This window comes from Neolamprologus brichardi, chromosome 1, assembly GCF_056152115.1.
Source record: "Neolamprologus brichardi isolate AB-2024 chromosome 1, ASM5615211v1, whole genome shotgun sequence".
Lineage (NCBI taxonomy): Eukaryota > Metazoa > Chordata > Actinopteri > Cichliformes > Cichlidae > Neolamprologus > Neolamprologus brichardi.
The window spans coordinates 30,860,073-30,888,024 of record NC_142104.1 but is presented as its reverse complement, the minus strand read 5'-3'; the positions used below and the strand labels follow the sequence as shown (position 1 = coordinate 30,888,024).

At 39.3% G+C, this 27,952-nt stretch overlaps 1 protein-coding gene across 1 annotated transcript; it reads right to left on the bottom strand.

Moving 5' to 3' along the window:
- Positions 1 to 26,384, bottom strand: hsd17b12b (hydroxysteroid (17-beta) dehydrogenase 12b). The gene is made up of 11 exons (XM_006793781.3): positions 26,059 to 26,384; positions 17,672 to 17,718; positions 15,793 to 15,868; positions 14,911 to 15,018; positions 14,583 to 14,647; positions 12,369 to 12,413; positions 11,391 to 11,425; positions 6,548 to 6,629; positions 5,842 to 5,907; positions 5,511 to 5,660; positions 1 to 1,244 (listed from the first exon to the last, which is right to left on the bottom strand). Exons 1-11 carry the CDS (start codon positions 26,234 to 26,236, stop codon positions 1,137 to 1,139), a joined length of 960 nt encoding a protein of 319 aa, XP_006793844.1. The 5' UTR covers positions 26,237 to 26,384; the 3' UTR covers positions 1 to 1,136.
- Between the last annotated feature and the right edge of the window lie 1,568 nt (positions 26,385 to 27,952).

Below are 27,952 nucleotides of genomic sequence, written 5' to 3'. Positions count from 1 at the left end.
TTAGTTGAAAAGCATTTTTATTGACGTCTGCAACGACAGTACACCTTAACAACATTTAGATTACTCCAAACAAAGTAAGTGAAATGTGAGACCACTACTGCCATACTGGATGAAGTCAAAAATCACAAAAGAATGTCAAAGAAATGCCAGATTAGACTTATTTCTGCTTTACTTCATCTGTACATGGGGTACAACATTTCAGCGAATCCAAGACTGAGAAGAAAAAATAATAAAACGTCTGTAAAGATGGAGATAAATGTTGATGTGACCCACTTACTGCATAGAAAAAAAACAAGCCACCCACTCATTTATCGTGGAATAAAATACATTTTTGGAATTTCAAGTGTGCTGTGAGAATGACACGGAAACTCAATCACGACTGTAAACAAAACACATTTTTAGTATTCTAACAATCACAAACTCTCCCTCTATGCTCTTCAAGTTTATACACGCAATGTATAGTTGGGTTAAATGACAGCAGAACCTTCGCTATCCCATCAACAGTAGAGGAAGTTTTAAAAAAAAAAAAAGGATGTTTTTCAATAAGCATGTGGTACTTTTCAACAGAAAGTTGTGCGTTTGCAGACGACAACAATGATGGAATTAAGGAAGTTTTTAACATCACAGTAGAAATGGTTGAAAAAATAAACTTTTCATAAGTCTTGATAACTCACTAAGTGCTTTCAAAAACAGTAAGCGCCTCCAGTTTTTATTAAGCAGCTTGAAGCTAGTCCACAAACTCACAGGAGGTCTGAAACAACAGACACGTCCAAATCTTTTAAATCTTCTCCCGCGGGGTTCATTTTTTGATTACGCTTTGCAGACAGATGGTTCGTTTTTTTTGTTGTTGTTGTTGTTGGTTTTAGTTTTAACATTAGTGTCCCATTCATTAAAGCTGTTCACTTAGTAAAGAGCAATGCTTTAATCAATATTGTTTGCACAACTGTTTGGATTGAATGCTTTTAATGTGGCCAGATACTGCCTCACATCATCTATGAGCTAGCAAATATCAGAGGGAGACAAAACTGAGATGTTTGCCCAGAAACTGTCACGTTCATTTCAGCTCGGGTCCGTGATGATGATGATGGTAGTCGGACGAGTCGTTAATCCCTCTGTCTTGGCCTCCACCGATCCGTCTACCCCTGCTTCTGCTTCTTGAGGTAACGAGCGCGCTGGGACAGACCCATCCCCATCACGTGGCTGTTGAGGATCTTGGCTGGGAGCAGAGCTGTAGTCACCCAACCCTACAGAGGGAAATTACATGGTCAGCTGGTGGCATTTACAAATAACAGATTAGCATTCATTATTAATTTCCAACCCACAGGAGCAACAAATGTGGCGAGCACGTTTGCGCGCAGGAAAATTCCGGCAATTGTGCCGTTTTAATGCCTGTGCCCTTTTCAAATTATGCTTGAACTACACGCCTTTTAGTACAAGTCCCTGCAATAACTGTGTATTTTGCATAAAGATCATAAAACCATTTCAGCATTATGCAAATCTTTTCTCACTGATGTCATCAAACACTACACAGACAATCCCATGGTTCCTTTAGAGCCAGTTGTAAAATTCTATCTCTCTCCCCTTTGACTCTATGGGTAAATTCATCTCATTTGCATGCTACACATCATATACTAACAGGCAGCTCAAATTAAACGTTTCTGCTTTAGCCAAAAAGTCTGTTACCTTACCTTTAAAGACAACAGTATCACACTGATTTCAATTATGATTACAGTAAACTTATTTTACAATCAAGGAACAGTTTAAGTAATAGAGCCTTTCAGAGACTTAGAAACACATCCAGATAATTACTAGTAATTTCCTTTTTTCCCCCTTTTCATTTTTCATGCTTTATTTACTTTAAAGCTGAAATTCATTTCTTATCTAAAATGACATATTATTAAAACCGAGGGGGTTGTAATCATGGAAAGCCAGTGTGACTTTTTGTGTCAGCTTTAGGACAAAGAAAATCACACTACGGCCATCTGTATGTGCCAGTGAGCAGCGTGTACTGGACCTCCTCCACTGTGTGACAAAGACAAACCCTCAACTTGTGTGAGGAGGATGAATGAGTTGCAGAGAGACCGATCTGGCAAATGCGTCGGGTGAAAACGACTGCGTTGATGTCCCTTTTAAGCGGGCATACACAACAGTTCAGTCACCGCCGCTGCCACAAAACGTCATGCTTCAGACGACCCGCTTACATTCTGATCCCGAGGGAAGGATTCACACTTCGCAGTAGGGATGGGAATCATTCAGTAACTTCCAAGTAGAGCAGGGCGATATGACCAAAAATATTTATCACTTTTGAAAATTTGCGATAACGATATAACTGACGATATAATTGACACTAGACAAAACACTTTACAACTCCACAACTTTATTAGTGCAAAAAAACCCCACATCAATATATTTTCACTTAAACAAGCAGCTGTTTTTTATGCGCATTAAAGTTATATAAAAATTTTACAGTGCAAATGCAAATTCCTTGCTGACAGTTTAACCAAAAGGCATTTCCAGTGGAAATTGGCCGACATATCCTCAGCATAACCATGTAGAATATCCACAAAGCTTAAAAAGAGGTTATACACACACAATACGGTAATATTATGTTGAAGCACAGTACATATCAATCCGCGAGGCGCCTGCCTACGATAGTCGTAATGCTCCGACAATCCATTAAGCAGTGCGGGTTCCTAGCTTAGCAAAGTCGTACTAAAACATTTGACAGATTTTCGAGCGCCGTGTATGACATAAAATCGTTTCGAGGTCAGTAAGCACAACCAGAATTCATACATAAGGCACACGGGATTATAAGGCGCACTGTCGATTTTCAGAAAAATCAAAGGATTGATTTTAAGTGTGCCGTATTTTCCAAAAAACACGGTAATAATGACGGCCCGCTAGCATGCGCTACCAAAAATAGTGCTTTGTTGTGTATCTGACGGACGAAAGCTAAACCAGTTCCACACCACTGAAGTTTCAGCATTTTTACAAACCAATTCTGGTTCATCTGTTTCATTCAACGATCCGCTTTCACCCTTCTCATTCTCTGTCGCCGTCATGCTTTTTCTGCCATGTGCGTATGAAAACAAAGGTACAGCGCGTGCGTGTTTTACCCATGTTCTATCGCGATATTTCATTTTCTTTTCGTTGCCCAACATTATACTGGTATTACCGTGAACGGTATGATATGGCCCAGCCCTACTTCCAAGTGCTTATTATTACGATACATTGCCTTTGATTAACATGTTGATGTACTGCTGCAAGACAATCACCCAGGTGACGTCACTATAAGTAGGATTACACGAGTGTGTCCAAACTTCTGACTGGGACTGCATTTACTGTATTATGCACTGCTTTGTTATGTCAGTATCTCTAATAGTTTTCAGTTTCAGCTTTTCCTTGCTGCCCAGTCCAACTTTTGTTCACTCTCCCTCATTTACTATTTAAGTGAAGAGTCACACAGTCATAACACGGGTAAGTGTAACTGACTGGGTTGGATGTATTATCAACAACACTGTTATTTGGCACCAGCGTATCAATAATTGTGCTACAAGAGGAAGCACTATGATATACTGTAATACTGACAAGCCCTGGTAACTTCAGTTACAGTTTCTGGAATGTGGGCTCTTCTCTCTCGATTGTAGCCGCAGACCTGGCTCACCAAGAGTGATGACACTCAATGTGAAAGTTGGGCGAGCCGATACAATTTAAGTTCAAGGCTCACGGTGAAATAACAACTGCAAACCTGCAAATGGTCAGAACAGGGCTACCAAGAGGGAGCTGTAATGAGACAACATTGAAGCGACTATAACTCAGGTACAGCCTTTGATTCTGCACACGCAAACCTTTTCTCTGCACTTCATACAGGGGCTGGAGGCAGGAAAGAGTGCTGACTTTATCTTATCCACAAAAAAGAAAAAAGAATTTTTTTTTATGAAAGCTTACTTATGCTGATTAGAATGTATTGACCACCTGTATGCTCTTAATAGACCCTATTCTTATTTATATGCACATCAATAAACAAGATCATTGATATTCATGTCACACAGTTCACCGGTGTAAAGCACAGCATGAAGGAACTGTAAAGAGAAAATGACTGCTGCTCTCAGTGACCTCTGCTAAAAACGAAGACGCCTCCGAAAAAAAAAAAAGAAAAGCAAAACTATGTTTGTGTTTCCATCTCATTTCTGATGCTCATTTCTCTGCAGAGTAATTGCAGTGTTAGGATGCAGACAATACTGAAAAGATAGCCGAGCATCCCACTCCATTATTTCAGAGGATGTTTACCTTTTGACAGATGCTTTAGCAACTGTTGACACAACATTAATTCAGTGAATGGAGATGAGCCTGTAGGAGGCTATTTTGTATAAAGTGAAACTGCCGCCTGATGGGGTTTCAGTCCTGTTGCCATCACATACCTTGACTACCTGCAGTACGATTCTCGCTCGTTATCGTGAGTGTTACGCTGCAGCAGATCCATTACTACTACAGAGAAACCAGTTGTGTTAAAATAGCATTGCTTTTATGTGCTCCAGCTGTGCTCGCCTATCCTTTATTGTCATTAAGACTACCATTTGCAGAGTAAGAACTGGCCTGTCGAGTCATTTTAAGTTCCAACTAACTGAAGCACTTTCAGCGGAGCTCGAGTCACTGTCAGCAGCAGGTTTATTGTACACACAAATGTCAAAGCAGCTATAGCATCCCAATATTGTTAGTCATGGTTAGTTACTGCCAGCCGTTAAAAGCAAATCCATCTGCAGATACAGTGAGGATTTTGTACTGTGCAAATGAAATGTATTTGATTTTGTTGTTAAATTGGTTACACAAATCTTGGCTCCTACACCAACTAAAGGTGTTTTCAAAACACATTATACTCCCAAAATATTCGCTCATCTGCTTTCACCCATATATGACCTTGACTCACATCTCATTCCTAGTCTATATGGTTTAATATGATGTGGGCCAACCTATCACAGCTTTAACAGCTTCAAATGGTCTGGGAAGGCTTTCCACAAGGTTTAAGGAGTGTTTATGGGACTTTTTGGCCATTCTTCCAGACGCATATTTGTGAGGTCTCACACTGATTGGACGAGAAGGCCTGGCTCGCAGTCTCCACTCTAATTCATCCCAAAGGTTTTATATCAGGTTGAAGTCAGGACTCTGTGCAGAACAGTCAAATTCTTCCACACTAAACTCTCTCATTCCCACACCATAATCCCCTCTCCACCAAACTTTACACTTGGCACAATGCAGGCAGACAAGTACCGTTCTCCTAGCAACCGCCAAACCCAGACTCATCCATCGCATTGCCAGACAGAGAAGCATGATATGTCACATGATACGTCAAAGTCAAACTTCTCCTGGATTTTTAGTAAATGAATCTATGAAATCAATGTGAAAATCCTACAACACCTTGTTAATGTCTGTGCAAACTTTGGTGTCCACGCTGCAAAAAGATGATACCAAGGCTGAATAAATGATGCTCCAATTTACACATGAGAACCTACCATTATGGCATGAGGTAGGTAGCCATTGGTCTGGGTCTGTAGCCCCACAGTGTTGAGATGAGATGCAACATAGCGTTCTGGGCTGGGCTTGTCCAGTGTAGCCCGTCGGATTTTACTCAGCTTAGTCGCAACAAAAAATGGCAAAACACTCTGGAAGAAGAGAACAATGAGATTATAAGTTACAATGTGTCAAGTTGTGTAACTCTAATGTATCAATACAGTATTCAGAAACGTGGGTTTTTTTGGCCTGAAGTCCTATGAAATTTGCATTAATAACTACAGTTATGTCTATATTAAATATGTGGGTCTTTCGCAGTGGTATAAACTTTACCTGAATAATGATCCCCTTACTCTTGTATTCAGCCTGCAGTCCTCGTGAAAAGAAGTCCACAAATGCCTACATGAAATAAATGTAGGTCATTATATCACTAAGATCTAGAAAGGTGGCAAAAAGGTGACACTGAAAAGATCCTTTAAACTGTCAAACTTTATTAAAAACATATTAAAAACGAAATCAGTGAGTGACCATATCAATGGTACCAGCAGACGAAATTATCAGCAAACTGGACGACAAACTCAAGATGTTGCAAAGGCTAATTTTAGCTGCTTATTTAAAAACAGCAGCCAGGACGGGACCCAGGATTAAGACAGCAGTAAATTAACCAGGAAAACTGTGAACAGCAGGCTGTATTTAAGGTAACAAATGCACATGAGACCGTGATAAAACATTATGATGCCACATGTTCCTATAAACATTTAATTGGTACACTACCTCAGGACCCGAGTTACTCACCGGCTCATTTATTTTGAATAAAAACAGCAAAATTAAAAAAACAACAAAAAAAACAAAACACTTCATCCCTTCCTCTAAATAAATATTGGACAAACTTCAATCACCATCGTCAATAAATTATCAGTACGCTGTTCAATTAGAATAATTCATAAGATGAGATGGATTCCTCTTCAGTACACGGTAAGCTGAGTCCAACTTAAGTTAACACTTTATGAAAAGGTCATAAACCATGTAGTGCAATTACCTTGGAGGCAGAATAGACAGTAAGAAGAGGAACAGGGTACATGCCGCTGGCAGACGAGATGTTGAGGATGGCTCCCTTCTTCCTAGAAACAGCAAGACAAGCCGGTGCTTCTTTTAAAGCAAATTACGAGTGAAAAGAAAGATGTGCAACAAACACTTCAATCCCCAGGTAACAAAAGAAGACGGTAGTATGTGTACTTGCATGCTGAGCCAAAACTGTTCTTGCTCTACATCAAAGTGGAACTGGTAGATACAGATAGGATCAAAGATTTCATCAAGATACCTAAATGTTTACAATGTGGGGAATAGTTCAGCTGCAGCCTGCGGTGCTTGCATACATTTCATTTAACAAAAAAAGAAAAAGACCGATGAAGGAATCATCTTTCTATTATAATGTCTGGCCGTTTGCGTGACCTATCCCTTGTGGAATTATTCAGCCACATTAGTCAACAACAGCCTACGATCAAGCATGCGGCCCACCGGCTTATAACAGCACGACACATTAGCATACACCGAGTGTGCCAGGACTTATTTGAAAACAGAAAACAAACCAATATGCCTCAACACAGCGCCACATTTATTAGGGTACATCTATCATGACTTCTATTTCCAAAGAATGAAAGAGGAAATCCAAGTTGTCATATACTTCTGTGAACTGATCTTTTTCCTGGAGCTGAATGACTATATGACACACAGAAGGAGAAATCATTTGATCGCCCGCTGAATTTTTAGCTATGGCCACTTCCAAAGAAATCAAAACTCTCTTTTAATGGTAGTTTCATTTAGAAATTAAAAAACCCACATTACATAAAAATTGTTCTGCATGTCACTGAGTGAAAAGTATTTGATCACCAAGCCAAACACGATGTTGTAATTGATGGATTTTGATCCACTCCTCATTACAGAAACTGTCTAAATCCTTTGGCTTTTTAGCTACCGCTATGTTCACTTTAGGAGACAGAAAATATGTTCAAGGTTTAAACTCAAGCATTTTCCTGCTTCATGAAAATTATCAGCTCGTTCTAATGCTAACGCTGTTTACAGTTGGAATATATGTATACATATGTATATTTAGTGTGTACATGTGGGTGTGTGTACATGTCTATAAATAGGAATAGTAGTGGTACAATAGTTATGTCAAGCTATATAGTTTATGTCTTCCATATTTCCAACCATATCCATAATCACATACTGTGTATGCTACCATTGTATATAGTGTATTATCTTACTTTTTTTTCACTGATTGTACTTTTTTGTATTTTTGTATTTCCTTCTGATATCTGTACCTGAGCTGAGGTGATGCAAAAATTTCCCCATTGTGGGATCAATAAAGTCTTATCTTATCTTAAAATGAATGCAGCACATCTCAAAAACGTTGAGCTCGGGCTATGTTTACCATTATTAGACATCCCCTCATATTTTAACATAATGTAAACATCTGGAAACAGAGGAGATCATCTGCCGGACCTTTAGAGAAGAATGTTGTCTCACTCTCATTTAACACTGGATTCCAGCTGCTCAACAGTCCCGAGTCTTCTTTGTCACATTTTGGTTTTCATGATTCCAAATTTTTTTGTTATGGTGAAAGTCGTGGACTGCAGACAAACCATCACAGCACCTGAACTCGTCTACTATGAGGCCATGATGCTGTTATGGATGCAAGAGGTGATTTGACTTTGTCTTGATGAAATATACCAGCATTGTCTGGATGGAAGCAAATGTGTATATATCGTTCAGCTTTGATGGGGAAAGCTGCTAATTCAATAGGCACTAATGCACACCCGTACCATCAGAGAGAGAAAGGCTTTTGAACTGAGCACTGATGACACGCCGGATGGTACCTCTCTTCCTAGATCCTGAGGATACAGCTTCCGTGATTTCAAAACAGAACTTCTGTGTTTTCCACTTTGCCTCTGTCCATGTTAAATAAGCTTTGGCCCAGAGAAGAGAGAAGTATTTCTGGATCATGTTCATATATGGCTTCTTGATAGAGCTTTAAGCTGCATTTGTGGATGGCACGGTGACCTGTGCTCACACATTGATTTCTGGAAGTGTTCCTGAGCCCATGCAGGGATTTCCATGACAGAATCATGTCTGTTTTTATTCCAGTGATGCCCGAGGGCCTGAAGATCACGGGAATCCAATATTAATTTTCAGCCTTGTACCTTGCACAGATATTTCTCCGGCTTCTCAGAATCTTTTGATGTTATGTGGTACAGATGATGAGATATTCAAAGTCTGTACAATTTTACACTGGGGAACATTATTCTTATTCCTCTGTCCAGCTTCACTTCAGAGAAACTCTGCGTAATATGCTCTGTTTTTTTAAATATACAATCAATCATGTTACTGACCTGTTGCCTGTTAACCCCATCAATTCCTCCAGCTGTTTCTTTATAGTGTCACTTACTTTTTCAGTATTTTGCTGCCCCACCACAACTTTTTTGAGGTCTGTTGGCATCAAAAGCCTGTTTTTGCTTCAATATTACATTTTCTTTGCTTAAACATTCAAATATTTTCTATGTTCTATTGTGAACAGTAAGTAACAGAAGTAAATATATGAATTCACTGGTGCTAAAATTTCCAAAAATGTCTTAACATGAAAAGCCCAAGATCTCTTCAGTTCCTGTTTTGGAACCAATATGCAACTGGTAGCTTCTGTTTACCAAGATAAAAATACTGGTGGCTGCCAGTGGCACCCCGCGGCCTCCTAGTAGATACACTATGGGATCAATTTCAAAATCCTACTATGCCTTTTTTTGTTTTCATGTTATCACATCCACAAGACCTCCGACCTCTAACTTCGATGTCAAAGTCAGGTTTGAATTCATCAAAGTGTTTTAGTAGACACACCCATGGTGTCTATTTGAATTGTCTATTTTCAAGCTATCGCATTCATAAACTTGGTTTTCCACATCTCCCTGGAGGGTGACTGCAACTCTTACAGCTGAGATGTATAAAGAAAACAAAAGGTTTACTTGACTACACCCACTAGACCGTCCAAAACACAGTAAAACACAAAAATAAAGGAGCTTAGTGCAGATATGAGAAAGAGGAGCACAGAGTTACAAAAGTTAGGACCTTCTCTTGAAAAACTGAAAAGTCCAAGATCATGAGTTCAATCAGTTCTACACATACAAGTCAGAAGGAAGTGACACCTCTTTGCTAAGTGTTGAAGAACTTAAGCCTCAGCTAAGTCACACTCAGCTAAGACAAAATTAGGCGAGATGGTCAGACGTAACTCAGACACAGGCACTGACTCGGTGGTTTCTGGAATCTGCTGGAACAGCATTGTGTTTTAAATCTTAATGACCTTGTAGTACCATATCACCCTATTAGAGCACTTCGCTCTGGCTCTGCAGGCCTACTTGTTGTTCCTAGAGTATTTAAAAGTAGAATGGGAGGGAGAGCCTTCAGTTTTCAGGCCCCTCTTCTGTGGAACCAGCTTCCAGTTTGGATTCGGGAGACAGACACTATCTCTGCTTTTAAGATTAGGCTTAAAACTTTCCTTTTTGCTAAACCATATAGTTAGGGCTGGACCAGGTGACCCTGAATCCTCCCTTAGTTATGCTGCAATAGATGTAGGCTGCCGGGGGATTCCCATGATGCATTGAGTTTTTCCTTTCCAGTCACCTTTCTCACTCACTATGTGTTAATAGACCTTTCTGCATCGAATCATGTCTGTTATTAATCTCTGTCTCTCTTCCACAGCATGTCTTTTATCCTGTCTTCCTTCTCTCACCCCAACCGGTCGCAGCAGATGGCCGCCCCTCCCTGAGCCTGGTTCTGCCGGAGGTTTCTTCCTGTTAAAAGGGAGTTTTTCCTTCCCACTGTCGCCAAAGTGCTTGCTCATAGGGGGTCATATGATTGTTGGGTTTTTCTCTGTATCTATGAAGCGCCTTGAGGCGACTTTTGTTGTGATTTGGCGCTATATAAATAAAATTGAATTGAATTGAATTGAATTAAATCACTATGGACTAAGAGGCTAGAGTCTAACTACAGGTTGCAGCTGACCACAGAGACAAGAAAACGCCTGCTGGAGGAACATTTAATGGTCCGATGAGACTAAAAAATTGAGATGTTTTGCCACAATTATAAAAATATGTTTTGGAGCAATGCTGAGGTACTCAAGCTAAAGAAAACAGCATAAACTGTCAAGCATTGTGGTCGGGGTAGAAAGTTGCTGTGCGGCTGCTTTGCTGCTAGTTGAACTGGTGCAGAGTGGATGCAATAATGAAGGAAACAGACTACCTCAGAATGTTTTAGCATTACCTCAAACCATTAGGACACTCAAATGGGTGTTTTAGGACTATAACTTTAACAAAAAATCTTTTCTTCCATGCACGAATGTGTATGTTACATCTCACAGCCCCAGAAAAAGAACAATTCACTTTTCAAAAACCTAATATTCTCATGTCATTTGACGACACGTTTGACCCACTGCGTTGTCAAATAATAATAAAGTTCGGGTAAATCTCAACATCTTTTCACATAATTCCAGCATTCTGCCACATTTCTTCTGTCTGTGATTGTATACTAATGACCTTGACTGGGATTTGCTTCAATATCTTCTTTTGCTGCCAGGAAGAAGTTTCTCAAGAATCCTGAATCTTCCAGATCTAATATTTTAAATATCCATTCACCACTACCACAGAAATCCCAGTTTAATCTTTCACTGACCACACTGCTGGTTGGCTAACAAAGCGCCCTGTTACACAATCCCACCGTACCGGCCTCCCACGTATCTCGCAGCAGGTTCCAAAACAGGTGCATATCAATGATCGGGATTCACTGCGTTGAACCTTTCATAGATTCGCAGACAACGGTGATGTATAACAACTTACCTCTCCACCATTTGTGGTAAAACAAGACGTGTCATCTGGAAACAGAAAACAATGATAATGGGGGAAAAAAGACAGAGAGAGAAAAGGTTAGAAGTGGGTGATGCAGAATAAAAGCATGAGACAGACAAAAACGGCTATTGTTTGTGGGTTGTACATGGAGGAGTTCATCCACATTCGTAAATGTGTGTGTGCGTGTGGGTGGCTGTTGTGTGAAGAGCTGGTCGGAGAGACAAGAGAAAAGAAATGATAATGATAGCAGAGGGAGCCGTTTAAAGAAATATTGAACAATATAAATTAAGTGTTAAGAGAGAGGGTCGACTGTAGCTGTTGCTCTGGGAACTGCTGAACATGGAGAACTGGGACAGAAGTGACTTCTTATGGTATAAGTCACTGTGTTGTGCCAGTGTGTGTGTGTATGTGTGGAGGTCTTCGGTGGTCTGTGGGACTTCCTGACTATAGATCTCTCTTACCAACCATCCTAAACACCTGAATCCACCTTGACGGCTTTAATTACTCATTCCACAGTGAGCGCACCACAGGGAAACGGATGACAAACATTTATGCATCACGAGTCCTCAGCGTGCAGTTTGGGACTGAGCCAGACATTTAAGATGAGCGGTCTGCAGCAGGCATTCGCGCTGACTATCAAAAAGCACCCTGAAATTCTGTAAACATGCCTGAATGCTATTTTTCATTTGTTTGAACACATGTGCCTTTAAGTAAAAACTGGAGGAGAAAAAAAAATCTCAGCTATGTCCCAAGTAGCTGTATTGATCCACACAAATTCAATGCTGTAATTACCGCTAAAGGTGGCTTTACTAAGTATTAGCTTGCTGGGGGAAATACCTGCAGTGCAATCATGAATTTCTTTAGTAGATTTAATTTGTTTTCACACTGACATTTTAAGGTTTTTTTTCTCTCTCCGATAACCTGTTAAGGGGGAAAAAAACGTAATTACTTGAATATAGCAACACTCACCTGGCACACTGATGTTATGTTAATGTTGACCAGGGTGTCAATGAACTGAAACAAGAAGAACACGTGGATTAGTACAGATGGTTACATTTTGCACTGGTGCACGTACTTGTAAGTAGAATTGTAAACATTATTGGCAAATGAGGTTTGTTTTGTCATTTTTAAGCCTTTTTAAGTAAAAAAGAAAAAGTCTCTGTGTGTGCGTTTACATCTAGTGTAACTGACTCGCCTCTGTCAGCTCAGACACATTCACACAATCCAACAATCCTGTTGCTTTTGGGTCACATCCAGCAATCTTTTGAAACAAGCCAAGTTTCTTTCAGAAGGCCCGTGTAGTTTCCAAACGGGCCTTCCACTCGCTTGGCACAGCGTTAACACTAGCAAACTTTTCCTGACAGATGACACACTCGGGCTAAAGGCTGTTGATATCCCTGATCTGAATAAATCCAAAAGATATTTTCTAGTAAAAGGTTTTTATTTATTTAAATTGGATCTCTTTTTATAGGTGTAAGGTTACCTGTTAGCTAACTGTTTTGTTTTGTTTTCGTCCTTACTGTCAATCACGGCCTTTGATGCATCATGCTATAAGAAATGTGACCATTAACCCTTTAAGACCTACCATAGAACCAAGTCCGCCAGAGCTTATATTATATTTTTACATGTTGTAGTGCCACTTTTGGGAGCATTTCAAGTTGCTATGCATCAATACAACCATTATAGCCCAGATTTTAATAATATGTCTGCATTAAGTGCATAGTAATTACATAAATTGCAAAAAAGTGCAATAGACTACAAAAAAATTGAAAATCGTTTTTGTTTTTTTAACATATATTTTTAGTTAGAGAAATTTAAGAGGCTTATCCCCCAAAACTGTAAATACAAAAAAGTTGTACAAAATAGTTTCCCACCCCAGAAAATTTATTTTGAGTGTCTTCATAGTTTTATTTTTGAAATACACCAATTTTTATACACTGCAGGAAAAATTTAAATAAATATTATAATGCAAATTTGAAAAAAAAACAGCATGTGCATCAAAATAAACTATTTCCAGCAGTGTGATTTGAGTTCTAAGCCTCCCAGAAACTATACAGAAAGTCATAAAGTCAAACATAACCTTTAAAAACACCAGTATATGCTTGTATAGGCCCTGAAGGTAAAAAACTACATTTCCGTGAAAATGATGTCACTTCCGGTTTCGGGCAGGTAATGGCGGACATGCAATAGTTCGCGCTGACGTCTATTCCAACGTAGGAAGTGTTACGAACAGCTGATCAGATCGGCAAAGTGTGTTTCTGGAATATTATGTTTTTGTTGCTGCAAGTGCTTTTTATGCAGTTTTTGCAAAGCTATATGTGGAAGGAAACTGTGACCTAGGACAAGCTGATGGCATAAGATGTAAGTACAACTCCTCTGGTTTCATATGAAAAAAAAATTATTGCGCTAGCTTACGTGGTTGCAGTGCTACCGGGATTTAAAAATAGTTACGCAAAATGGAGCGTGCCCGCTCCGACCGGCTTTAAAGGGTTAATGGAACTGCATACCTGGGATCCCTCTCATTTTTTGTTAGGCTATAGAATATGCCTGAGTGGCTAAGATAGCAGTGATGTAATCGATTTGTTTTACAAAAAGCACTGCATGGCTGACACAAAATCCCAAGTTGTGCAGCAAATCACTTAGGAGCCACTGCTGTAAATGATAACATGATAGGGTGGAATCGTAAAAAAAATGTATTCTGTAACAGTAAAACATTCACATGGAAGAAATACCACGCGCATTCTTCTACAAATTCTTTTACACCTGCTTTCAGCTAGAAATTCCTGAGCAACAGCCATTACTGATTTTATGACTTACAAAGCTTAAAGACTTCATGAATAACAAATTTCCTTTCTTCTACTTAACACTTTTAAGAGGCAGAATACTGCTCTGAGTGTAAAACTGTCCCACCTATACCGATCTCCATTTAAGGAGAGTGAGACTGACGGAAACTGGACTGCTGTCTAATGCAGGTGAAGCGACCTAATCTACTTAACTTTAAATAGTAATAAAAAATTTAGATTTTCTTCAACGCTACAGCAGTTTACAGAAATGGAGCAGAGGGCCGATATATGCTGTGGAATATGCAGTCGCTGGAGAACCTTAAAGGGCAAACATTCATGTATTTTCATACTAACTATAATTTGAATGTGAAATACAATAATCAGAAAACTTGGAACTTACAGTGTCGAGATTGGGGACGCTGAGGAAGAACTCAGGGTAAGGGTAGGAGATCCCAACATTGTTCACTGTTAACAAGAGAAAAAATTTCAGAATTGCCAAATTATTCAAAGAGATTAAGTATTTTATGAATGCAGGGTTGAGTCTGTTATTCCTCATTTCAGTCTTCAGGGGGCAGTAAAAGGCTTATAAATTAACCCTTCTGAATGAGTAGATTTCACAGCACTCCTTGTTTGTCAGATGTGGTTGAGATAAGATTTGACATATCGTGTGACAGGCTGATTAACACTCATGAAAAGGGAACCGGCCTCAGCACCTCCTGCAGTCTTACCCAGTACTCCAATCTCCAGTCCTGTGAGTCCTCCTTCAATCTTAGAGTAGATGTCAACAGCACTGAAGTCTGCTTGAATCGTTTTTGTCTCCACACCACATTTACTGGCTGAGGACAGAAGTATGCATTTTAATTTAGTATATCTGAGTCACAATGAAAGATACCAGAAAACAATACTCACAAATAGCATTCAGGAATGGCAAAAATGACTATTAAATAGTCATTTCGAAAGGGAAGGAAGGGGAACAAAGTATTAAACCCTAAATTAATCATCAGTGATGTTATCCCTCCCTTAAGAGGACGCTTTCATTTAACTGGACATATTCACTTTCAGCTCCAGTAAAAGATTTTACTGCCTCATAACCAAAAGCATAAGAGTCCAGCAAAGGGCTACTCAGTAAGAGATCACTTGTGCTAAAACACTAAATTCAGTGCAGTATAATTTATTCTTTTGTTACTGAGCCCTAGTGTATTATTATGCAAGCTGTAAGATTTCAGATTCGGGACAAAAGAGGCTCTAAAAGTCGCGGTCATACACATGAACTAAATTAGTCTGGTGCCTCTGGAACACAGGTAGGGTTTAATTTGACTCTAAAGATGTTTTCACACATAAACTGAAGATAATTTCAGCTGAATCGGTGTGAGATATTGTCCTTAGCTGCTTTTTTGTTTACTTCAAATCATTCTGATAAGCAGGGTGCAGACTCACTGGCTGCAATACACCTAACTACTTCCTGCAGCAATTCTCACAAATCACCAAGGCACACAGACATTGCACCAATCAGGGTGACCGATGCATTAAGGAGAGGAATATTTAACAATGTCCAAAATTTTACAGGGGTGAAACGATTTTGAAATAATATAAACATGTGCATATCTCACCAATATCCTTGGATACATCATCCAGCTTCTCCTGAGAGCGGCTGATCAGCACAATGGCAAATCCTTTACGGGCGAGCTGCAAATACAAAAATGAAATATGTCAACAAAGTAAAACACCTGCGCACTGCACTTACATCCATACTTATGATCAACATTCAACTGCTTCTTTGATCGGCTTTTACATTTTGGCACTAGGCTATTCTGCAATATTATGACGACATCAAAGTTATTACTTTGAATTAATACCAAATTAATATTGTAAACTGAAAATGCAACCTTGTGAACCAAATGCAGATGAAAAAGCTTTTAAAAAGCAAAGTTTGTAGATTTTATTTTTGTCATTTGGTTTCTAAAAATGGAAACTCAAGTAAATAAATTTAATGGAAAATATAAGAGATTCTTGTTGAAAATGATTCTATATCACATGTCTCTGAGGTGAGGTAGTATCTCAAAAACTTGATGCAAAACAGACAATAAGTGTTTGGACTCCATTGATTCACTTTGAACCAGACTTCAAATCAAGAACACTGCTTTTGTTCACAGCAGTGGTCCGCCAACAAATAGACCCAGTGTGTGCCTTAACACTAAACAACAATGGCGTGGATGGCAGGGTCACAAGAGGAAAGTCACTGCACTCCAAAAACCAACGCTGCTGCCCAGAGCCAGTTTGCTAAAGATCACACTAGCAAGCCAGAAGGCTGTTTGAACAGAGCTCTGTGGGCAGCTAAGAGCAAAGAAAAACTTCATTGTGTATACGAGAGGCGTTTGGTTTAGAGGAAGGGAAAATTGCTGCAATCGAGCGTCAGGACCTTATTCCATCTCTGAAACGTCACGGATTAGGCCTGTTTTGCTGCATGTGGGCCACGACAGCTTGCCGTCATTAATGGAACAGTGAAATTTTAAATACAGCAGCAAATTCGAAAGTGCAATTCAAGGACATCCGTAAATGGAATCTCAAGAGAAACTGGGTCACAGTGCATCAAGATAAAAAGATGTCCTGAAAACTAGTCATTCTACAAAAAAACAAAAAAAAGAAAAAACGAACAAGAGGAATAAATATGTTTTGAATGGCCGAGGTCTCACTCATCAAAAGATATCGTGGAATGGCCTGAAGCGAGTGCTTCATGTGAGGATACCTGTCCTCGAGTTCAATATGTTTTGAACATTTAACTCAACTCACTCATCCAAAGTGATGTGAAGGACTGATCAGCAGTTACTCTAAACTCATATTACACCGTGGGCCACATACAACCCACCTTGATCTTAAGTGGCCTATTAGTCTAATGAAGTTTAACTACTCATTGTAAAAAAAAAACTAAAAAAAACACTTCTATAGTAGATACTGAAAAAAAGGAACTTTTCTGTAATCTAATTGTTTTATTTATTACTGAATTACTCTGGTGTAATATGACTAACGATGGAGGAGGTCTTTATCAGAAGGAAAAGCTGTAGAACTTGAAAATACAGAATCCTAAAGTTTCTTTCTTCCCATTTTCCAAAGCCATATAGTCGATCAGATTGGGGTCTTTGCCAGGCCGATTCTGGCCCCCCAGCCTGGTGTTTCACACCCCGGCTCTCAACATTTAGTTGCAGTTATTGCTGTGCAAGATGGTCACACCAGTTACAGATCAATCTTTGCAACTCACATGCATCATATTGGGTCATTTTCCTAAATAAATAAATTTCAGTGACCATGCTTTTGTCTCATTTGTGTGGCTCTCCATGTGTTACTTTCTGTATAAAAATTTAACAATTTTTTTAAATATATCTTTTTAACTGTACTCACCATCAGGTGTTACATGTTTATAGATCTACTATTACAGGCACATACTATTTTCAAGTACAAGTTCATAACTCAACACCTCTGGGAGACTCTTACCTCTTCTGCATATGCTTTCCCAATCCCATCTGTGGCTCCTGTCACAACTACAAACAGAGAGAGACTTAATTAGCAAGGAAACTATATTACAATTACTCATACCTTAATAAGATCCTTTGTACACATGTAAAAATATACAGCCTTTCCGTTATGCTCAATTTCACTGGATAAACATATGAAAAACATATTGAAAATATATCACAGACTGACCCATTACGACTTAATCACATTAATCTCTACGGGCCGTAGCTTTGACTTCTGTTATAACAGAGCGTTGCAAGCAAAACACATTTAAACAGACCAAAGAAGACATGTGCTATGTAGCCAAATATATGGGCATGAATGTAACTGATGTCATCCCAGGGCCAAGTAATGAGGTTAATCCACTTCTCTAACAACCTCCAAAGCTGAGGGAGATTTCGGAACTTAGATCCTAGGATTTGCTCCATTTCCACCACAAGATCATCGGTGCAGGGCGGTCAACCAACTGGTGCTCACACTCAGCTTTTGTGTTCATCCCAGGGATTCTGGAGGCTAAGAGCAGGTCAGTCAAGTTGGCTTAAAACAAAAAAAAAAAAAAAAAACTATTTCTTAATGAGCCTAGATACATCTAAGGGGTCAACGTCAAGCTTAGGCAGGAAGGGGCTTTCCTCGAACTGTTGCCAGACATGTATAGCCATGCTATTAAACAGCACTTTACAGCAAGGTCGCTTATTGTAGCAGTAATGTTTCATTTATTGGTACTAAGGAGCTGAAATTATAACACTACGTAAAAAAGGAATTTACACATTCAAAAGTACTAGAGGACTGTCCTGTTGTGAAGGATTCCAGCGAGTGACCACTTCACAATCAGAGATACTTTAGATGCACACTGTGAGTTTGAGGACCTGAAGCCATTTTGCCTCTTCCACTTTAGACTTGTTTTGTCTTCGTTTGTCAAAACGTAGAAGCAAAAAAACATACTGCAGAAAACCTGAGCGGTGCTAGCCACCACAGATGAACAGCTAAAGAGTGCCACCTACAGGAACTTTATCAGCACAGAGATCTACTTCGAAGCATGACACAATACTTAACTGACAAGTGATGTCAAGAAATTGCTGTGTAGAAAGGCTAATTATGACCCAGCGCAAAAAGCTTGAGCACAATAAAAGGAATTTACTTTTAAAGCCAAAGAGTTAAATGAGGGTGTAGACAGATGCAGTGAAGGACACGGTTGACAGGGAGCAGCTGAGGTGACTAAGGAGGACAAAAAGAGAGTGAGGGAGGGTGAGGGGAAAGAGGTCCTCTCTGTCATCAGTGGCAGTCGAGCGAGCAGATGCCCTGGAACTGCCTGGCACAAACAGCAGCGGCAGCAGGATCCTATTTTTAGCAATTCCCATCTTTCAGAAGGAACCATTCATCACACCTCTGGCTAAATATAACAAAAAAGCGGATGGGGAGTTGCGTGGTGAGTCGAAATGTTACAATATGTCCCTGAATGACCTGCCAGGCCCTACTTAGAGAGGAATACTTGCCTCATCTTTGTGTAAAATATCGTTGTGTTTTCAGAAACTGTCCATTATATTTTATATTCTTATTATTTTTTACATTTAGTCCCTTTTTACTTTTTTTTTTTTTTGCATTAGACTTCTGAAAGTAAAGTGCACTTAAGATGGGAATGCTGCTGTGTGGGTTAGGTCAAACCACATCAGTGTGGTTGGGTGCACTGAGCAGTTCGGCCTCTAGGGTCTGCTACTAGGGCTTTTAGGACGCTTAGGCTCATTAAATACTACATGCAAGGTGCACCGACGTAAGTGCAGTCTGTTCAGAACAAACTTCACTACCTGGGACCATTCATAGTCAACAAAAGATATGCACGGTACCATCAAAAAGCAATAGTCAACAAAGGTTTGTGGAAAGGAAATGTTTTAAACTAAAGAATGAGTCATGTTCTGTTCCTCGTTGCAATTCCAGTACTCAAACTACTCACGAGAATGCACACTGATGATTTAGCGTACGAGTTAAAGATTAAAAAAGGGGGGTTGACCATTTTAAGCTTAAGTACTGCTCCACTGGGAACTGTCTGACTGTTCCTCCAGTGTGTTCCACCAGTGTTCACTTTGATGGCAGATTTTGATTTAGTTTTAGTCACAGTCTTTTGACTAAAACATCATTTAGTTTTAGACATAATTTAGGCATCAAAGTTCTTTCAGTTTTAGTTATTTAAATATCATATCAAGTGTAAAAGTTTGGTATGTTTTTACTGGTTGCTCCACACGGTTTACAAAGGGTTTTATTTCCCTTGACATCAAATGCAAAATATGTCAACTCTTCTTCTTCTCCCAGAAGCATAGGACCTAGCTGAACCCACTCCCTGTTTGTTGGGGGCATATCAAATGTGGGCATCTAACTCGCCGCACAACTAATTTCTTCTCACTGGATTACTTCCAAACTTTTTCGGCTTTACTACACAACTTAATTAGTTCTAAGTTTTATCTCTCTAGAATATTTTCATCCTGTTTTCATTTGTTGATGAAAGTGTCAATAGACTTCATCAGAGTTTTTGTCCTCGTGCATTAGTTTGTATTTAGTTATTGACTTGTTTTTGTCAGACAAAAGATAAAGGTTATTGACAAAAACTGAGACAAAAATTATAGGTCAACAAAACTAACCATCTTCCACCCAATTGCACTTTCAACAGTCCACAGTTAAAGAGGGATCTGAGGTGCATAATCCCCTTTTGTATATTTTTCACATCTAGCAATCCTGGTTACAACACCTGTTAGTAACCATGCACTGCATAAAAATGGGTGTATGTAGCTAATGTTACATCATAATGGTACCCATTGGTTTTGAACACTACATGTTAAAAGTCTCAATTTAAAACATTTCAGCCCCATAGCATGGGGATCTATTTAGTTCGTCTTGCCTTAAAAACAGCTGTAAGTGGCAATCAGCAAAACTGTGGAGTTTGGCCCTGTCTTTTTTGCTCAAACTGATATCATCATGTTGGTATAGTTCCTGGATCAACAAAACGAATGTTGGTCCAGGTTCAAGACTGCAAGTGACCAATTACATTGTAGTAAAGTTATAGTTTTGCAACATGGACGCACCCTACCTATAGCCCTGTAACCCTAACCGCGATCACATCCCAACCCCCAATCCTAACCGGCCCCTTTTTTGGATTTCTTCCTGAGTGGACATCAGCAGGTGTTTTCCCATGTTGCAAAGCTATGACATCATAACAGCGTGAGTGGTCTGATGCAATGTTGATCCTCGATGAATAGTTGATTGATTAAAATGTTGATCCAAGAACAACGCACAACAAAGGGATATTCGACCTGATTTTTCGATCATGTTGGACTGGTGGTCCAACAGGTCATGGTGGTCTGGAAGATATTCTATGGTCTTTACTGCCTCCTTCTGGTGGTACAGGTGGCACAAGGTAAAATAAAGAGTGCAGAAAGAATTTAAATATTTTAAAACTTTAATGTCCCCAGTATGTATACTCTTGCTCTAAGGACATCTTATATGTCGGACAACATCATGGAATGCACCAACGCAAGACTCTGTGATACACACATTTAGTCCAAATCCTTTTTAAAACCAAGTCATCAGTTAATTTTTTGAAATTCTCTCCATATATTACCTTTATTACAATGTCCTAATAATAAGCTATGCTCAGTGTACCTTAAGATTTAAGACGAGTTGCTGACATCACCCTGTGAGACACAAGTTACAGATTTTGGATTTTCTAGTTACCGTTTTACCAGAAGCAAGGACCATTGAAATTCAACCCATTTTTAAAACAGGATGAATTCTTGATTTTAACACAGCGACTTATGCACAATGGCTGCAGCAATTTTCAATTTGTACATGTTCAAATGCTCTCTGTGCTCTTTCTGGAATGTCTAATACAAATGCCACCTTAAAAGAGTTTATTTTAACACTACTCTTCATTTGTTCTTTTGCTCATCCATCTATCTGCCCTTTGCTGTGCCCATTTTCCTCATTTTCCTCTTTGTGTGATTGTCTTGAGTGCAGATGATGCCGGGATGCCAAGCATCCTCTAGGGCTGTAGCAGAGCCAAACAGAAGGGAGGAGTGGAGGAGCAAAAGAGAAGAGAAAATGACAAACACGAGTACAGGGGATCCTGAGGGCAACTAAAAATAGCACAGGGAAAAGGAGAGGAGAGTGCAGGGGGAGTCTGGAGGCACAATGATGAGGAAAACGTAGGCTGGGTTATTTTTAGTTGTTTTAAGAATGAAGTGATTTGCAGTCAGAACAGGGGAAAAAAAGGAAAAACATTTTACAGCTGAGTGCATGTTCCCTTCACTCAAATAAAACAAGATCTATTTTAGGAACTGCCGTCTCTGGCAAATCTAGGTTAGACTGGCTAGGTGTTCCAATGATAGTGCTACTATGTGAACAACATTGGGGCGCAGGATTTGATGACACCTTACAAGATATCAGGACAATAACTGTTTTTTGGTTTTTGTTTTTTTAACAAAACTGTTTTCACAGAAAAGTTAAACAAAATGAGAATTTTACCAACCACTCTTATTTTAACGCCTCAACTTCAGCATTTTGAAAGTCAACCATCTTGTGCTGAAATTGGGACCAGAGGATAAAAAGTTATCATACAGAAAGCAGGGTTAAAATGACGCATGAACTCATGGACTCGACTGTCCAGGATGCTGCTAGAGGTGAAACAGCGTTTTCTTAGCACCTTTTGTGGCCAGAAAACCAGTCAATTAAAGTATGAATCACACAATCAAGTTCAGAATAGTTACTGACCATGTATATCCCTTTTCAATTAATTCAATTCAATTTTATTTATATAGTGCAAAAGCAGTCACATCAGGGCAATTGATATTGGGGCGATCGTGGCTCAAGAGTTGGGAGTTCGCCTTGTAATCGGAAGGTTGAATGTTGTGTCGTTGTGTCCTTGGGCAAGACACTTCACCCGTTGCCTACTGGTGGTGGTCAGAGAGTCCGGTGGCGCCAGTGTCCAGTGCCTCGCCTCTGTCAGTGCGACCCAGGGTGGCTGTGGCTACAATGTAGCTTGCCATCACCAGTGTGTGAATGGGTGGATGACTGAATGTGTAAAGCGCTTGGGGTCCTTAGGGACTAGTAAAGCGCTATACAAATACAGGCCATTTACCATTAGTAAAGACCCTACAACAACACAGAGAAAACCCCAACAATCAAATGACTGCCTATGAGCAAGCACTTGGCAACAATGGGAAGGAAAAGCTCCCTTTTAACAGGAAGACACCTCCAGCAGAAGCAGGCACAGGGAGGGAGGGCCATCTGCCGCAACCAATTGGGGGTTATGGGAGAGAGACAAGACAATAAACACTGCCGAAGTGAGGCAAAGATAATTAACTATTGATTAAATGTGGAGTAGTGACCCCTTATTGTCATGATTTCCCCATGTTTTTATGGCTATTTCCAGCAGGGTAACGCACCATAATGCAAAACAAAAGTCTAAATGTTTTTCATACAGCTGAGAATTAGTTCAGCAGACTTCAGGAACCTCCCCAGTTGCTTGATGAATCCAGCAGTATACCCAAAGGCGTTCTGCTGGATTCATCAAGCAAGACAGGTGGCTTGTAGTGCAAATGTGCAAGTTGCAAATCTGCACAAATTGTGAATTGAATCGCACTGATGTGGAGCAGAATCTGATGCCGGCACATCGGAGTGAGGTAAACCTATAAGCAGTTTGCCAATCGCCAAAACTGTGCCGTCTGTGAAATCAACGGCACTGTATAAAAGTCTGCAACCATCAAAAGTTTAGGGTGGAAACAAAACTGTATCCAGTATTGGTATGTCACACGTGTCACAACTATGTCATCTGAAGCAATGTTTGAGAAATAGCTTCTTTTTTTTTCTTGAAATCTCTGATCCTTATCTCGCTCCAGTGTTACCTTCCTAATAAAATGCTGAGCAAGTGTCACAAAATGCATCAAGGCAGCTGTATTTCTTATAAGTCATTGTCTCAGATAACGTATGATTAGGATGTGTAATACCATCACAGCTTCCCTTTTCTCTCTCCCTCACAGTCTCCTGCTCTCTCTCTCACACACCAGTGAAATGCAGGCACCGCTGAACCAGAATCACGAGGATCCTGCGTCTCATGTAAAGCTAACTTATGAATGGCTGTAGTCCCGTTATATAATCAGGCCATCCTCTCAATCAAGTCCACTTCAGTGAGACAAAGTTTGTGAATGAAAGTAGTAGCCGAGGCTAACGGGCTCCCTTTGCCTCATTGCATATTCTGAATCATTTTGCATCTGGAATCCAAAAATATCCTCCCTCCCCTTCTGCGTTTCCATTTTTAGCCGTGCACAAAAAAAAAAAGATCAAAGGCGTCGTCGGTTCACATCCCCCGAACATTTGGCTCCTCTCTAACACACTGATGTGACTGGAGCTGCAAAGGCTGAGAAAGATGTAGAGTCCTCTGATTTTAGCGTTGAATCTTGAATTGTTGGAAATGGTAAAGGAGTCAGGAGAACGTGTCCAAGACAAAAAGAGAAATATACAATATAAATATGCAATCAAAAGATTGTATAATCAGCAAATAGAGATTGGAAAGGCATTGATAACACTTCTATGATGCCTTATAAGCATTTTAATTTCAGGTTTGGATTTTCATTTACTATGTAGTTTTTTTTTACTGACAGGCCCTACAGGTCCTGGGCTCTTCTGGGGTGCCTAAACAAATCATTGTGTAAAAAACTTCTAAGATTTGTGAGCTACCAACTCTGATGTTGGTGTGAACTTTGTACACCAGACTTGCCAACACCGAAGCAATCCAGGCAGGCCAGTCTGTTCAAATTTCAAGGTTCAATCAGTAAGCAGGTAGGACAGATGGACAGCATTCAATCTGACTTGATAATCCCCTCGAGCCATAATCCAATGATAAGACTTGCAACTGTTTTACAAGTGATGACAAAAGGGCTGATCATCCCTTCAACACTATGTATTTCTTTTAAACAAAAAAGGCATCAAAGGCTTTTCTGCTGCTTTACTAAAGAAGTCTTAGTGTGTAACGAGTATATGCTGAAGCAATATGGGACGACTGGATACGTCACAATCACCCCACCAGAGTGAAACATTAAACAGAGCAGCCACAGCTGTGACACACCGCAACAACCCCAGCATGAGTCGTTCCCAGTGGTTTAAAGAATAGGAGAGTCCATTAGAGAGCACCGTGTGTGCTTGTAGTCCACTGTACATTCTGTATTATGTTAGGTGCACCATTACAGCCCAGTGCAATCCAGTTTACCCTAAGAAACAAATAAACTACAGAGACACGAGGTGTGATTAAAAATGTTAAATTGCATCTATAAAATGCAAAAACCTTCACCTGCTTTGAATTTGGATTGTATCTTACAGTGAAAGGCACCAGCTACGTTTTATTAAAAGGCCAAAGTTGCACGGCACCAAATCTGGTGAGAAAAATGTTCATTTTTCATGGACATCAGGCAATGGTACTTGCCATACTTTAGGTCATTTGTGCTAAATATTCTCCCTAAGACACCGAAGGATGATACAAGAGAAAAAAAAGACAAAAATAGTGGTCAGACTCTCAGACTAACAAACAAAGACCTGACCTGACTCGGGATAGTGGCACTGGCAAATATAAATTGCTTTTTATAGGGGCAGTAGCAGGGCTTTTGCATAGGACCTCATCTAATACAAGCCATGTGTTCTGCCTCAGTGGAGTTACTCTCACTGTTCATCGGTTTGTTAGCTGTAGCTGGTGTTCTGATAATCTCAGTCAAATAAGATTTGTTAGCACATGTGAGACCTTAAAGAAATTCAACCCTGGAATTAGAGATACACAGAATCCATATATGGATCAGATATCATTTCAATCCAAAATCAAAAAGATAGACCAGGTATCATGACATCAGACCAATCAATAAAATGTGTGTGTGTGGGGAGGGGGTGTTTTTTCGTCTTTCCTCTTTGATTTCAAACGATGGTCAAATAAGCTGACACATAAGCTGTAATAATGATGACAATACATTCCCTGCAATGTTACCAACTAATGTGTCAAACAGCACTGAGTTATAAAATAATTTATTATGGAAGTGACTTATAATACTTATACTACAGAATAACACTGTAACAAAGTTAAACAGAAAAAAGATTAAAGCTCTACTGTTTAATTCTGTTTACATATCAAAAACAAAAAACTATAATTTTGCACATTTATATATATATATATATATATATATATATATATATTAAATATATATATATATAGGGGGGGTTGTTCAGACAAAGAATAGCTACTTAATACAACCGACAGGACAACAGGAGAGGTCCCTTTATATTGTACCATTACTACTTGAATGAATAAAACTGGCTGGTAGTCTCCCCAATTAGTTTCTCACCTGCCCACTTTCCTAGTTTGGCGGGTGACAGGAGCCGTCCGTTGCCCAGCACCCACACCCTGAACCCGGACAGCAGTCGGTACACGGTGCACAGAGACAACCAGGCCGCGGTCAGAGCACCGAGCCAGAACAGCGGTGCCTCCACGGCCCGAAACACGGCTTCTCCGCTGAACGACATAGCTGCACTACACACTTCTGTGTCTGAACTGCGTATCTATACTAGTGCCTGAATTTATTGTATCTATATTAACGTGATGACAAAGTGCTCAAAGTGCACATACATGCGTCAGCCAGAACCCCTCCTCTGTTGGACACTTCCGCATCAGTGTTTGACGGCCTGTGATTGGCCCGTTCTCTTCTTCTTCTTTTAATGCTTTTAAAACCCCCAGCGCAACAAATCTACTCGTTACTACCACCTACTGTTCCAGCACAGGCTGGACCCAAAACGACCGTCATGCGGCTGCAATGTTTTGCAAAATATACGCGTTAAATTCTTCTATATCACATCTTAACTTCCTACCTGTTATGTTGGCGTAAAGTAACAACTTTAATTTAAAAAAAAAAAAGAATCACATTTCAAAAGGGACCGTTTTCACTCTATGAAGCATTACGGTTTAAGGATTTACTAACTTGGTAACATCATATCAGTTTCTACTTTTACGTCCTTCTAATATTTATAATCGTACTCTTTTTTTTTTACGTTTCATCCCTTAATATTGTAAGCGTTATAGTGCCCTAACTCTACCTCTTATTTGCCCTTAGTGTGCTTTGTCTTCTTTGGTTAAAAATACTGAATATTTTTTTCTTCCCACAAATAATAACACTAATAGTACAATCGGGGTTTAATAAGTATTCCAAGCCATACCATGCTTGTGTTATTTCACGTGTTTTCTCTGTTTGTGTAATAGCTGTATATGCGTTTGCACATACCTTTTCTCCAAGTGTCACTTTAAACAAACATTTATTTTTTCAGGATGAAGCTGAACCTGCTTGCATTGTTCTATTAATTGCTCAAATTTGTCCATCTTTTCTTTTTCTTGTTTTCATATTCTTTTCTGTATTTCATGTATTTTCTCGTAGTACACTAAATGTGCCAGTTATGTTTCTAATCTCTTGTGGGGAAAAATGCTTGTATTGTAAATGTTAATGTTTAATGTTCTCCCATCCTAAGACTGCATATATACATGTACTGTATATACTGTTATGTCCACTGGCAGCAATTTCAAAAGTGCTCAACACGGTGTCTTGATTACACCGTAGAAAGCTTTAATGAGGACAGTGATTTGATCAGTTTTCAGTGGTCAATGAAAACACACATTCTTTTTACCTGTGCTTACATATTGTTTGAAATACTGTAGACTGAAAATGCAATATCAAATACCCATTTCAATTTTACACCCCAAGTGTGTGTATGTTTTTTCTCCCTGTTTTCCTTTATAAAAATATTTACATTTTATCATTATGCTTGCTTTTGTCTACACCTTAGTGTTTTGAAAGGCAATTTAATGGCAATAGTAGAACTTACATTTTTTTGGAGTGTTCTGGGTTTAGCAAACATACGTGTAATGTTTTTGAAATATAGTAAGCAATCTTGTAAAAAACAAAACAAAACAAAACTCTTTTACAACATTTCCACCCAAAACATTTTGAAAAACAATTGTTTTTAATTTGTGGGAACTGACTTTTTAGCATCCCAGATGGAGGTGTAAATAATAAATTGACACCATGCAGAATCCTGTGTTTTAATTTCAAAGATGTGTGTCCACAAATCCACTTGTGATAGATATTTAGTCTTAACTCTGCTTTTTTTTTTTAAAAAAAAAACAAAAAAAACAAATGGTTTGATTATTTGTTTTATTGCTGTGATTATTCTGATTGTAACTCCTCTTTGTTT